At 44.7% G+C, this 13559-nt stretch overlaps 1 protein-coding gene across 1 annotated transcript in view; it reads right to left on the reverse strand.

Annotated features, from left to right (window-relative positions):
- LOC115079628 (dedicator of cytokinesis protein 2-like) overlaps window positions 1–12406 on the reverse strand; it is a 991955-nt gene extending 979549 nt beyond the window's left edge. The window contains 1 exon segment of the mRNA XM_029583335.1: window positions 12168–12406. Within this exon segment, the coding sequence (XP_029439195.1) occupies window positions 12168–12210 (43 nt within the window). The 5' untranslated portion in view covers window positions 12211–12406.
- Window positions 12407–13559: the final 1153 nt, after the last annotated feature.

Below are 13559 nucleotides of genomic sequence, written 5' to 3' on the forward strand. Positions count from 1 at the left end.
TGGGTGACCGTAGACCAATTCTCCAAGATGGCACACTTTGTCCCCATGCCAAAGTTGCCTTCTGCACCTGACCTAGCTAACATCTTCGCTCAGCATATCTTTAGACTTCACGGTCTCCCGCAGGATATAGTCTCCGATCGAGGACCACAGTTTACTGCTCAATATTGGAAAGCACTTTGCAAACGCTTCAATGTGCAACTTAGTCTTTTGTCTGTGTTCCATCCCCAGAGTAATGGGCAAACGGAACGGACTAACCAAACCTTGAAGACTTTTCTCTGTTCGTTCGTGAATGAACGACAAGATAATTGGGCCAAGCTACTCCCATGGGCAGAGTTCTTGTATAATAATCACACGCATGCTGCTACTGGAAGTTCGCCTTTCCTCGTCGTCTAAGGGAAGCAACTTCAACCACCCTTGCCTTCGCCTGAACCTAGTGCACTCCCGGCAGTGCAACTTTCAGCCCGCCAGCTTCTTTCCTATGGATGTCTATCCAGGGAAAGATCCGTAAAGCCGCCCAGTCCACCAAGAAGTGGGCGGATTGGCATCATCAGCCAGCACCCATCTTCCTCCCAGGAGACTGCGTCTGGCTTAGTACAAAAAATCTATAGCTATGCATTCTGTCTCGAAGACTAGCTCCGAGATTCTGTGGGCCTTTTCGAGTCGCCGAACAAGTGGGAGCAGTCTCATATCAATTACGCCTACCCTCCTCCATGCGTATACATGACATGTTCCATGTGTCATTGCTGAAGCCTCTTGTTTTATCCAGATACCACTCCCGGGTTCCTGAACCAGCGGACCCTTCAGTACCAGACGAGGTTACATATCAAGTACGTGAGGGCTTGGATGTCCGGTTCCATCAACGCCGCTGGGAGTACTTGCTTGCCTGGGAGGGTTGCGGACCCGAGGATAATTCTTGGGAACCGGCCCGTAACATCCTCGACAAGGACTTATTATGGCAGTTCCATCTGGACCACCCAAGTAAACCCGGACCGGCTAAGAGGGGGCGCAAGAGGGGAGGTACTGTTGCGATTCTGGCTGCAAGCGCCGCGACCAGACCCTTACCTCCGTGCTCCTGGACCTACTCCCACTTCTGGAGGTCTGGTTTGCGCCCTGTTTGGCGGCATCCCCACGGGGGCCGCACCGCCGGGAAGCTTCCCATGGACGCCCTGCTTCTAGGCACGCGCGTGCGCCACTTGGACGCTTTTCTAGGCCGTTTCCCACCAGTGGTGACTCCGCCCAGTTCCTGACGTCAGATGCCGTGGCCTTGATAAGCCGGCCGCGGACACTCAGTCTTTGCCTTGCAACGGGCTTACCTTCTGGTTCCCTGTTGCGTCGTGTCTCGGAGTGAGTTGCCTTGCTACTCGCCCCGTTCCTGCTTTCCTGCTACAGTACCTGCTTGGTTCCTGCTTGCTGCTACAGTACCAGCTTGGTTCCTGCTTGCCTGCTACAGTACCTGCCTGGTTCCAGTCCCCGAGTCTTGCTACAGTTCCTGCCTGGTTCCAGAACCCGAGCCCTGTTACAGTACGTATCTACTGTCCTAGTCTGGTTCCAGTTCTCAGTCCTGAGCAACAACCTCCCGGGGGAGTACCAGCTTCCAGGTTGAAGAGCACCTCTACGTCCTGCCTGAACATCTGCCTCCCGGCCTGCCACATACTAGAGACATTGACCACCTTTCCCAGTCTCCTGCAGGTCGGCCTAAGGGTCCACTAAACTGAGACTCCACACTTATGTGGTTATCTTAGCTGGATAAGTTGCCACAGCACTACTTAGCCGGATATTTATCACCACTTACCCGGATAAGTCAAAACGCATGCGGCTATGTTTAAAATGCATGCCACGTGTTTTCTGATCCATGTACATGTTGTTGGGTGCATTTGTGCGCATGTGAGACAATGAGAAGAGGTGTAATATAAAGACCAAAAGAGAAAGAGCAAAAATAGAGAGCAGGAAGAGAAAAGGTGGCAAGGGAGAGACAGTGGAAGGGACTGAGACACACTGGGTTGGACACTGATATCCCCTTGGTAGAAGCTATACCAAATATTACTGTGTTAAAAAGACTGACATTTCTTCACCCCTCTTCTCTCTGGCATTCAGACCAGCAGCATGGGAACACAGTAAGCAGGCACTTACTGTGCAGCTGCTCCTCAAGATTCCTTACGGGAAAGAACAACTGAGCATATGTTCAATGTGTCCCAGTGGGAGGGGGAAAAGTACCTAAATCAGGGGCAAGAATGAAAGGACCTTGGGGGGAGATAGGAATGCAGGGAAGGAGAAGATGAAAAAAGAATCTTGGTTGGGAAGGGGGTAGGAGGAATTGGAAAGGGAGATTGAGATGCATTTTAGGGGAATAGAGGTAGAGAAGTATTAGGAGGGAAGGAAAAGAAAGAGACAAGGAGAAAAACCTGTTACATAACAGAATATATGATCAGATTGAAATCAAAGGACAATTGCAGGTCCTGTTCTTGCATAAGCAGCATGTAGGACAATTTATTTACAAAAATAGGACTGTGCTGTAAAAAACAGAAGAGGTAAACCTGATAATGTTAGCTTGAATAGATTACTGCAATGCACTACATGGGTCTACTCGAAACTACTATAGTCAGTGCAGAATACTGCAGCATGGATGTTATCTAAGTACAGCTAGAAAGAGCACATTAGTCCAGTTCTCTTGAACCTACACTGGCTTCCAGTTCTCTACCAGGCTCAATTTAAGACCCTCTGCAGGGAAATAAAACTGAATACAATATTGTGCCATGAAACTCTGATCAAAAGAAAAAGTGAAAAAGATAACTCCCCCTAGGGAAAAATGTATATATATATATATATATATATATATATATATATATATATATATATATATATATAAAAAATTACTGAGGTCCATATTCAGTAGCTGTACGACTGTGCATTATATATAACCGACTAACTTTAGGACAGCCCTACAGCCCACCCAGAGTGAGCCACAGAAATTAACCAGCCAAATTTGAATATCGGAGTTAGCTCATTATCTTAAGTGACTAACTCTGCTCCTCCCCAGAATGCCTCCTGCCTGCCTCAGAACTAGATACTCAGCTAGAATTTAGCTGGATAAAGGTTGAATATAGCTGGGTAAGCCATTTAGACTGATAACTGGCTTTTAAATATGGACTGAGGATGTCAAATATAAAAGAGAAAAATTCAAAATCTCAAAGCTGAAACATACTGTACTAAGAGAAAAATATCTTAAATTCATATACTCCAGTAATAAATTGAAACTAGTAGCAGAAGCATAAATGATGCGAAGATAAGAAGAAAATAGAAAAAAAGAGATAAAATATATATTTTTAAATGTATATTTCTCCCTTTGTGACACTTCAAAGCAGATTGCATTCAGGTACTGTGGGTATTTCCCTGTCCCTGGAGGGCTCACAATCTAAGGGGCTCATTTATTAAACTGCTAGGGAAATGTATCAAGCTACAATAGGGCTACATTGCATAATATACAGCATTTAGCACATGAAATATGCTGTTTAGCACAATTCCAGTGGGCTGCTTTGCATGGCATTTCCATGAATGAATTTTGCAAATCCGTTCGAAGCAGCTCATGCATACATAATCCTGTGCAAATAAAATAACATGACTGACTTTGAAATTTGTCAGCCACATTATTTTATCTACACCTTTTTGAAAATTGTTAATCTACCACAGAAGCACTGAGACCCCACGCTCCCGCAGATTTAAAGGGCCCTGCGGCCCATCACACCACCCCCTAGAATGACTCAGAAAGTCTCCGGGCAGTTTTTTTTAGACCCACCCTAGCTCACCCCAGGGCTGCCAATCTTTTAATAAATGATTAAGTTGCAGCACAATGACACCCCCACCCCCTCCATCCACCCAGCTCCTTAGTTATCCAAAACTCCCTCCCAAAGTTTCCCCCTGCCCCCCTTTTTCAACAGAAAATAGGGCCAGTAGGGCCCCCTAATTACCTCACCTCTACTACATACCAAACATTATGGTGGTGCCTTTGTCCATCGCGCTGCTTTGAGCCACCACTCCCCCCCCCCCCCCCCCCCCCCATGCTCTGGCTCTGGGAAAAACTAATTTATTTTTTTTTAAAAAGCATTGAGGCTTTCCAACCCTCCCTTCTTCCCACACCAAAGGACTGGGATACTACTTCGGGGGAACAGCAATAGGCAGCCTACCTAGACCCCAGGGCCCTGCTTGGATCCCCCTGACCACCAATGTAAGAAAAATATTGGGTGAGGGGCAGGGGAGAAAAAAGACCATGCGTGAGTCAGATGTGTAAGAGTCAGCCTATGCAAAGGAGCATGTGAGTGAATGAGCAAGAGAGAGAATGTGCACGTCAGGAAGCCTGGGAGGGAGCATGAGAGTGAGAGTCAGGGAGCATATGTAAGAGAGAAAAGTCAGTGAGACCTGCGAGGGAGCATGTTTGGGAGTGCGAGAGAACATGTAGTCAGTAACTCTGTAAGGGAGCGTGTGAGTCAGTGTGTGTGAGTGTGCAGGAGAATATCTAGGAGAATAAACATCTGTTACTGAGTGTGTGTGTATAAGAGAGAGAGAGGAGAAAGTTTGTCTGCACCCCCACCTCTAACTAATCCACAACAATCTCAGGATGACTAAAATAAAATGTTTTCAGATATGGAGGGGGACAAATATTTTTTATCTTTATTTGAATTATTGGGTTGTGTTTGAGGAATCTGTTTTTAAAATATTTTATTGGTGATTGGGAAACTTTTTAAATTTTGATGAGTTTTTAATTATTGGATATTTTATTAATCAGTTTTGAAATATTTATTCTTTTTGTCAGTATTTATTTATTTATTTAAAATACTTCTATACCACACTCTCCAAAGTTCAAGGCGGTTTACGACAACATACATAAGAGATAAAAATAAATAAATAAACTAACAAAAGAATAAAACTATTTTAAAACAGAATTTAAAATAATAAACGAGTAGACATTAAAATATGCACTTACTATTATAACTAATGCTTTATATTTCTTGATTTCTTGATAAAGAATCCAGCTTGTTGAGGTTTCCAATTTAGTTTTTGTCTGCATATTTCTATTTATACTTTATAGTCTCGTTATTGTGTATTTGGTGAGGGGCTGTTTGTGTTCTGCATGTGTGACTGAAGTGAGGTATTCTGCTAGCAGGATTTCATGTGGAGCTGAGCTGCTTTTGGGTCAATGGTTCTCCCAAGTCTTGGCCATGGCTTAATTTTTTTCTTTTTTTAAGCTCCAGAGGAACAGCATGTGTCACTTCTGGTCCTCTCTGGAGTAAGTGAGCAGAGCCTGGGGAACCATATAGTCTGTACAGCACACAGTCAGTGAGAATATGCTAGAGTTGTGGTGATGGGTTGGGTGGAGCGGTGGAGGCAAGCACCAGTCACAGAGAGGGAGAGAGTGAATCAGAAGGAAGTGCCTGTGCAGTGTTGCTAAGGCTTCTGTCTGAGGTGGCTAGGCTGAGCTCTAAGAGAGGAAGCTGGCTGTGGAGCCAGTGAGTCTCCTGGCCATTGGGGATGACAAGAAGTGGTGAGAATCAGTAAGGGAGGGTATTGCAGCATGCTAGAGAAAAGTTGGCAGCAAGCAAGAACTTTACATAATGATGCAGAACTGCTGGAGCAGGAGCACTCACTGGGAGCGCATGTTGGCAGAATGTATGTGTTTGAGAGAGAGAGCATGTATATCTTTGTGTTAGCGTGCAAGATACCCACACTTTCTGACACACAATGTGTATGAGTGTCTTTCTCTCAAACACAGATGCACACATTCTCACTCTCAGATACATCCACTTAATGAGAGCAAAAGCATGTATGTGTGTGGCTTTGTGCCAGAAAGAAAGACACCACACGTGCTATCTCTCTGACACAGTGTATTTATGTGTATGTATCTTTGTGCCGGAGAAAGAGAATGTGTGTGTGCCAGGATCTGGCTGGCAGTGTGGTTGTCTCGTTACTTAGTAACTGATTCAAGAGCTAACTGGTTGACAAGAGACTTTAATAACAGATCAGGAATCCAAGCTATAGATAGATACCTATATCTATCTATATATATAGAGAGAGAGATGAAAAATGTAACCAAACTTTATGGGGGCCCAACCGACTGCATGGAAGGAACGGGGAATTCAGCTCAGATTGCTCATCCCAGTCTAGGATGTGCTCTATTGCTTAGTAATTTAGGAAAATGTGAAACTTATGTTGGAGAATTTTGGCTTCATTTTGCCAGGTTCCAGATCACATGATGTATTTCTCAAGGGGCCAGCATGACCACGTGCTGCAAGGAAAGCACAAGAGGGAGCTGAACAGATACCTTGAGGGCTTGTTTTGAAAAAAATCTCCAGGGCTGATGTTTTCCTACAATCCGCCCCTGGGCTTGCCAGAAAAATCGCAAGCCACGTTATTTTCATGAAAGTTGGCTGTAGATAACTTTGCCCAGGAGCATTGGGCTCCTAGGCTGCTAAAGGGTCCAAACAAAGCCCTCCCCCCCACAACTGTTAAAAACTCCCCTATCCCAGCCCCCTGATGTGCCTACAGCCAGCTCCAACAGGCAACAATTAAAAACAATACATTTTAAAATCATATGGCACTGGCCCCTGCCCTTCTTTTGCATCCCCTGTAAAAACCAACGCTCCCCACAACCTCCAGGTCCCTCCCCCAGGTCTCAGAATCCCCCCATCCTAGCCCACTCCATCAAACCTCCCCCATTATTTCATCATATCCGGGTCCTACACAGTCAGAGGTAGATTATAAAAACATACGTGCCCGCATCACAGCCTTTCCCAGTTCTCTCCCAGTCCGCTCCAATTAAGGAGCAGACTGGGAGGGAACTTTCCTACCCTCCCTCCCTCTTCCCCTCTCCTCCCCGACCCTACCTGTTTTGTTTTTTTTGTTTCAGAACTTATGCCAACTCCTGAGCTGGTGTAATTTGTGCGCGCCAGCATACTGCCGGCGCGCGATCCCCCGACACAGCAGCAAATGGCCGCTGTTCCGGCTGCCTCCATCCCCACACTACCCCGCCCCCTGGACCGCCCCTTTGCCGAGGTCCGGCTCTTGTGCGCGTAACAGGGGTTACACAAACGGCTGGGCCCCTTCTAAAATGCGCGCAATGCACGCAAGGCCCAGCCACGCGCATAACCCCCATATTTGACATGCACAGGCGATTTAAAATTCACCCCTACATATCGCTCCAACCAGCTGCTATGAAACTTATACCTCATCGTGTGATGGGGCTTAAGTTGCATAGTGGCCAGCCAGTTCGAGGCTTATTTAAAAGCCAAGGGGGGGGGAAGAAGATTATTAAGGGAGGGGCCAGCACTCCCAAATTTAAAACTTTATTTTTTTAATTGATCCCTATTGGGGCTGCTAATAGAAGCAGTGTGGAGTGGTTGAACAGAGGGTCTCGCAAGACCCTCAGGGACATTTTTAATACTTTGCAGTGGCTTTACTCGGGCCCTTTGATGGTGGCCCAGGCTTGAGAGGCCATCATGCAGCAATTGTGGCCCACCTAACCCATGGTTTATTTTCCTCCAATATTTAACCACCAGGGAAAATACAACATGGTTTCTTAACCTGTGGTATCGAATAGCACAGCTTAGTAAATCCTGTAGTATTTTCCTCCTCTGAGGGAAAATACCTCAGGATTTAATAAATGACCCCTAAATTTGTACCTGAGGTAATGGAGGGTGAAGTGATTTGCCCAAGGTTATAATGAGCATTAGCCGGATTTGAACTCTGGCTTCCTTGGTTAGCGGCCTTCCCCAGAGGCAGGACGAACTCCAATGCATGGATGAGATGATGGTGCATGAAAGAAGGTTTTAGGTTAGGAATTAAGGAACATTTTGGGGAAGGGGGAGCCTATTTTGAACCCGTAGGGGCCCGACTGCTGGGACTTAGGCGAGGCGGTCGATAGAGAGGAAGCAGAAGAGTATCAGGCTTGGCTGAGGCAGACAGGAATCCGGCAAGGGTTGTAGACAGGCTGGGGCCCAGCTTGGGCTGAAGACAGGCAGGAGCTCGGTTTGGGCTGTAGGCAGGCAGGAACCCGGCTTGGGCTGTAGGCAGGCAGGAACCCGGCTTGGACTGAAGACAGGCAAGAACCGGCACAGACTGTAGGCAGGCGGGAACCGGCAGGCAGACAGGAACCGGCACGGACTGTAGGCAGACAGGAACCGGCAGGCAGGCAGGAACGGAGTAGCCAGGACGCTGGCAGACTCCAGAGCTCAAGGCAACGGGGGACCGAAGGAACCCTGTTGCAAGGCCCTGATCGGGTGTCCACGGTGGCCCTAAGTAGGCCGTGGCGTCTGACGTCGGACTAGGGGCGGAGCCACCCTCAGGCGGGAAACAGTCTAGATAAGCACGGGGAGTGCGCGCGCGTGCGCCTAGAGGCAGGCCAGCAATGGCGTCTCCCCCGCGGGGACGCCCAGATCCCGACTCTGCTTCGTTCTCAGCCGGCAGGAACCCTCGAGGTAAGGACCGGGAAGTGAGCTTCACAGACCACAACAACTACAGCAAGGGTTATTTTTCCCTATGTGCAACACCTTGCACTTGCCCACATTAAAGTTCATCTGCCATTAAGATGCCCAATCTTCCAGTCTTGCAAGGTCCTCCTGTAATGTATCACAATCCGCTTGTGATTTAACTACTCTGAATAATTTTGTATCGTCCGCAAATTTGTTAACCTCACTCGTCGTATTCCTTTCCAGATCATTTATATATATATTGAAAAGCACCGGTCCAAGTACAGATCCCTGAGGCACTCCACTGTTTACCCTTTTCCACTGAGAAAATTGACCATTTAATCCTATTCTCTGTTTCCTGTCTTTTTCCCAGGACCGTGCCAGAATTAACACCACTTCCTGCCTAGCCCTTGTTTTTTCAGCTTGGAAAAGACACAAGAGGCAAAGCGGCGACCTCTTACACGACTTCTTCTTGTTTTTCGGCTGCCAGTAGAATGGAGTCCATCAGTGGCTGCACGGGTGTCCCTACATCAGCCATCTGTGCTCCCTTACAGCCCTGCGCCTGGGGGCATTGCCCCCCTCCCCCGTACCCCCCTCTCAGTATGCCACTGCTGACCTGATAAAGTTCTCCAATGAACAAGAAAATTCCTTCATGCTCATCAAGTAATCTAAAAGAATCAGTGTATGCCAAAACTGTACATTCCAGGGAACTTATATAGAAATAGATTATACATATTAGGCCAGATTTAAAAACGCATTTATAGACTTAAAATTGGATTTTATACATGTCAATGCACTTTACCCATGTTAGTGGGCTTTTGAAAATTGCTACAATATATGCCATTAAATTGTCCATAGGATATTCATGTATAAGTGCATTTTACAAGCATAAATTTTTTTTTTAATTGCACAATAGTATGTTACATTTCCACATGTAACTCCTTTTAATATTACCTCCATAGAGCCCTATTATACGCCTCTAAGCATACTCAAAAGCATCAACAGATCAAAAGTCTCAAAAAGTGATAAAGTACGAAAGTGAACAGCTAAAATTGTTTTTCATCCTTAGGCCTGGACAATCATTTTGACGAGTAAAAGGAATAAGTGACAATTTACCAGCTCACTTGGGAAAAGAGGCAAGAAAATTTGCAAAACAAGAAAAAATACTCTAAAGAGTCAGACTGACAATCAAGGGAAAACAAATTGGCTAAAGCATAAATATAGCAGGAAATATAGAGAGTTATTCCTGCAACTACAAGTTGATCAAAACCTGACACAGAAATAGTTAAGAAAAAATGATTTTTAAACCTAAAGATGAGAGACTGATAATTACAGTACATTGGACTACAGACAAAATGGTTCACTGTCGGCACAAGAAAAAACAGCACACAGATAACTGCTAGGGATGTGCATTTGTTTAAAACAAACGTGTAAAATGTAATGAATGAGGCCATTTTTGGGTTTGTTCTCAATGGTATCACCTCGCTTAGAACAGTACTTATTGCAAATTAATTGTTACCCCACACTAAATGTTAAATACTGTAACAACAACTTTTATTTCCTCAATGATTATCAAATTCACATAAATGATATTTCCTTACAAAACCTAGAATATATATATCACAGTAATGCATCTCTAATCAATAAGATGTCTAAAACATTGTTATTTGTATCAAAGACCCAATAAGACTCATATTCTGAAACCCCCCAATCAACTCCTTGCTATAAATCACTCTCACTCACTCACTCACATACACATACACTCATCTAAAAAATCTAAATGCTCGCAGGCCAAAAAAGTGCACTTAACTTGGGAAACAAATCAAAAATCATTGTTGATTTGATAGAACAGTCTAAGCAGTCTTGCTGTGTGACACTTTGTTCTGAATGGAACAAATTAAAAATAGCACCCTACAAAAATACTAAAACATTTGGTGGCATTTTCGTATTCATGAATTAAAAAAAAAAAAAAACGGGCGTGCGATGGAACAAGAACAAAGCCTCGTCCTGTTGCCTAGGCCTAAGCCTGATGCTAGGCCCAGCCCAGAGGCATGGTGTAGTTGTCGAAGCTTAGACCTGGCACCAGGACCCAAGCCGAGGTTTGGTCCAGTTGCCAAGGCCTAAGGCTGAGGCCTGGTCCTGTCGCTGGGGCACGGCCCTATGCCTGGTCCCATTACAAAAGCACAGCCCGAGGCCTAAGCCTGGTACCAGGACCCAGCTTGAGGCCTGGTCCCATCACCAAGGCCTAGGCCTGGTGCTGGGGCCCAGCCGAGGGCATGGTCCCGGTGCCAATGTCTGGTCTTTTTACCAAGGCCTAGGATTAGACCTAGACCCAGCTCGGAGGCCTAGGACCAGGTCTTCCAACTCTTCTTCAGTCTGTGATGTTCCAAAAATGACTCTGATTGAAGGATGTGCCAGAGTGACATCTGCAGCAAATGGCACCATTGTGATGTACAGCCACACATTTCAATGGCTGAACATCACAATGGCGCTATCTGCTCAGGAGGGAAGTGTTGCCGTGAAGTCATCCTGATGTGTCATTTTTGGAACTTCGTGAATGGCTGCCACCAGCCTTCCAGGTGTTCCTTGATCTGCTGCCTATACATATTACATCCTATCAACTCCAGAAGAAAGCTACTTTTGGCACATTTGAGACAAGCAATAGCAGTAAATTTGGATTTGGATCATACTCAACATACTCTGGCTTGAGTGAGATCCATTCTTGTTATTTTGTGTGCCAAACAAACCCAAATCCTTGTAATAAGTAAAGAAAGAAAGAAATGTGTTTGTTTCTGCTACAAAAGGTTTTTTGTAAATTCTCTAGTAATACAATTATGTAAGACTTCTGAGTCATGTGATACTGACAGGGAAGTGTGATTTTCAAGTTCGTACAGAGCATACTGTTTGCTTTGTTTAACTATTTTGAAACTTTGTTTTCAAACTACCCAAGGGAAGCATTTCATGCATAGTTCTGATGTACAATGAGAAATTCTTCCTCTCTTGGAAATCACCTCAACCAGTCAGTAAGAAGATTTTCAGAGAATCAACTCAGTGAATTTTAACAGTGTGTCTAAAGAAAAGTAGCAATACAAAATTCATCAATGAGTTGTACAGTTTCAAAATGATATGCTGCCGAATCTAGAAGTACAATTACATTGATTGCACTATTTGGCATTTTTAATCTGTTCTTAAATATAGAAACCAGAAAACTGACAGAAAGGTTGAGAACTGCTCTCCTTGGTTTAAAAATAAGATTTTAGGCCCACTCTAAGTTAGACAGCATGTTTGTATTCTGGGACGGGATTACTTACTGTACACATTGATCTGTTATCTTGATCTGAAGTCTCCTGCATGCATGATGGGAAATGAACTGTACTGATTGTCCTAAAACTGCCTTTTAATTCTAGGGAGATACTTTAATTCTTCAAGCTCCATCTACCCTTGCCACTCCATATTTCCTGCAAGTATTTGGAATAAGCAAAATTTCAATCAATGTATAGTGTATTCTTTCTGTAACATTAGTTAAAATAAAGAGTTTTCTTTTAATTTAGTCCTGTCTTTGGGCTTTGCTTAATTTCTCAGCAGAGGCTCCGCCACAGAATTGTTTTACTACCCCGACTGCACCTGCTCACATCCTGTCTTTAAATCTTTAGTGGGCAAAATGTTGCAAGAAACTCATAAAGCAAAAATAAAAAAGGCTGAAACACATACCCACGCCATATCTCTCCTTCCCCGTTTTATGCCAGGGAGTCATTCTTTCCTTTGAAGGAGGATGGGAATAACTGAAGCTCCTATGAAGTGGTTCAGGCTAGGTGAGATTGCGTACCACTTAGCCCAGGGCTCTCTCGTCGAGAACACACTGGTGAGCCCGGCTCTCTCCTGCAGCGCACGCAGCCTTCCCTGGATTTTGTGCTGTCAATCTTTTCCACTCCTTGGCTGCGCTATGCGGCTCACTTTGCATGTGAACATTCACTGCTCTGCCTCCTTCCTCTTGCCCTTGGCACGTGGCTTTCTCTGTAGCAGGCTTCTTCCTTCCTCTTCTGTGCCAGTACTGTGTTACTGCACAGGATTCCGAAAGTGAGATTTCAGCATTTGTTACAACTTACTCAGCAGTGACTGAAGGCAGTTGCACAGCTAGAACAAAGTACTGGTAGAACTCCTTTGACTTCAAGCACATCACTTTATTCTGCTTGCTTGCTCATTTACAGAAAATGATCTGACAGTTTACAGCCTAGCCTTCTAGTTCCTCTGAAACATGGGATGGAAGACCTGGCTAGGATTCTGGGCCAGATTCAATCCTAATGCTCTGCCTAATTCCCTTACAATGCATTCAATATTTAACATGCATTGCAAACAACAGGTTCAGCTCTGTCTTCTCTTCAAACATTACTTTCTGACCATTTCCATTTTTGCATGTCTTCCCAGCTTGCAAATGCCAATTTACTTTATTTGGATTAGTCACCTTTATTTCCTTTAACAGTAAGAGAAATATTCTGTTCTATTGCTTCCAAAACATCAATTTTTACGGCATGAGCAACTTGGAAACAGTACTTGCTGTCCGAAAACAATCTGGGGGCAATTTTCAAACTGATCACTTTTTTACAAAATTCCCAGGTACATTTACTCAGGTACTTTTCTACCTGCTCTGTGTGAGTGGAAATGTCAAACAAAATATTGCATGTAGAAACATAGAAATATGATGGCAAAAAAAGACTGTATGGCCTATCTAGTCTGCCCACCTACCCAACTAATTTAGCTTTATAATTCATATCACACCCTTACAGATCTCCTGTATTTATCTCATGTTTTCTTGAATTCAGATACTGCTTTTGTCTCTACCACCTCCACTGGGAGGCTGTTCCATGCATCCACCACCCTCTCTGTAAAGAAATATTTCCCAAGATTACTCCAGAGTCTACCCCTTTTCACTCTCATCCCATGACTCATTGTTATAGAGTCTCCACTCCCATGAACCACTGATACCCCTGAGAAAGTCCCAACCAAGCCAGGAGGATACAAGTTTACAGTCTTCCCGGTTTGACATCTAGCCACCACCATGCTGGGAGTACCAGAAGTCTGTGTCTTCTTGGCTGGGAAGGACCA

The sequence above is a fragment of the Rhinatrema bivittatum genome, chromosome 18, assembly GCF_901001135.1.
Source record: "Rhinatrema bivittatum chromosome 18, aRhiBiv1.1, whole genome shotgun sequence".
Classification (NCBI taxonomy): Eukaryota; Metazoa; Chordata; class Amphibia; order Gymnophiona; family Rhinatrematidae; genus Rhinatrema; species Rhinatrema bivittatum.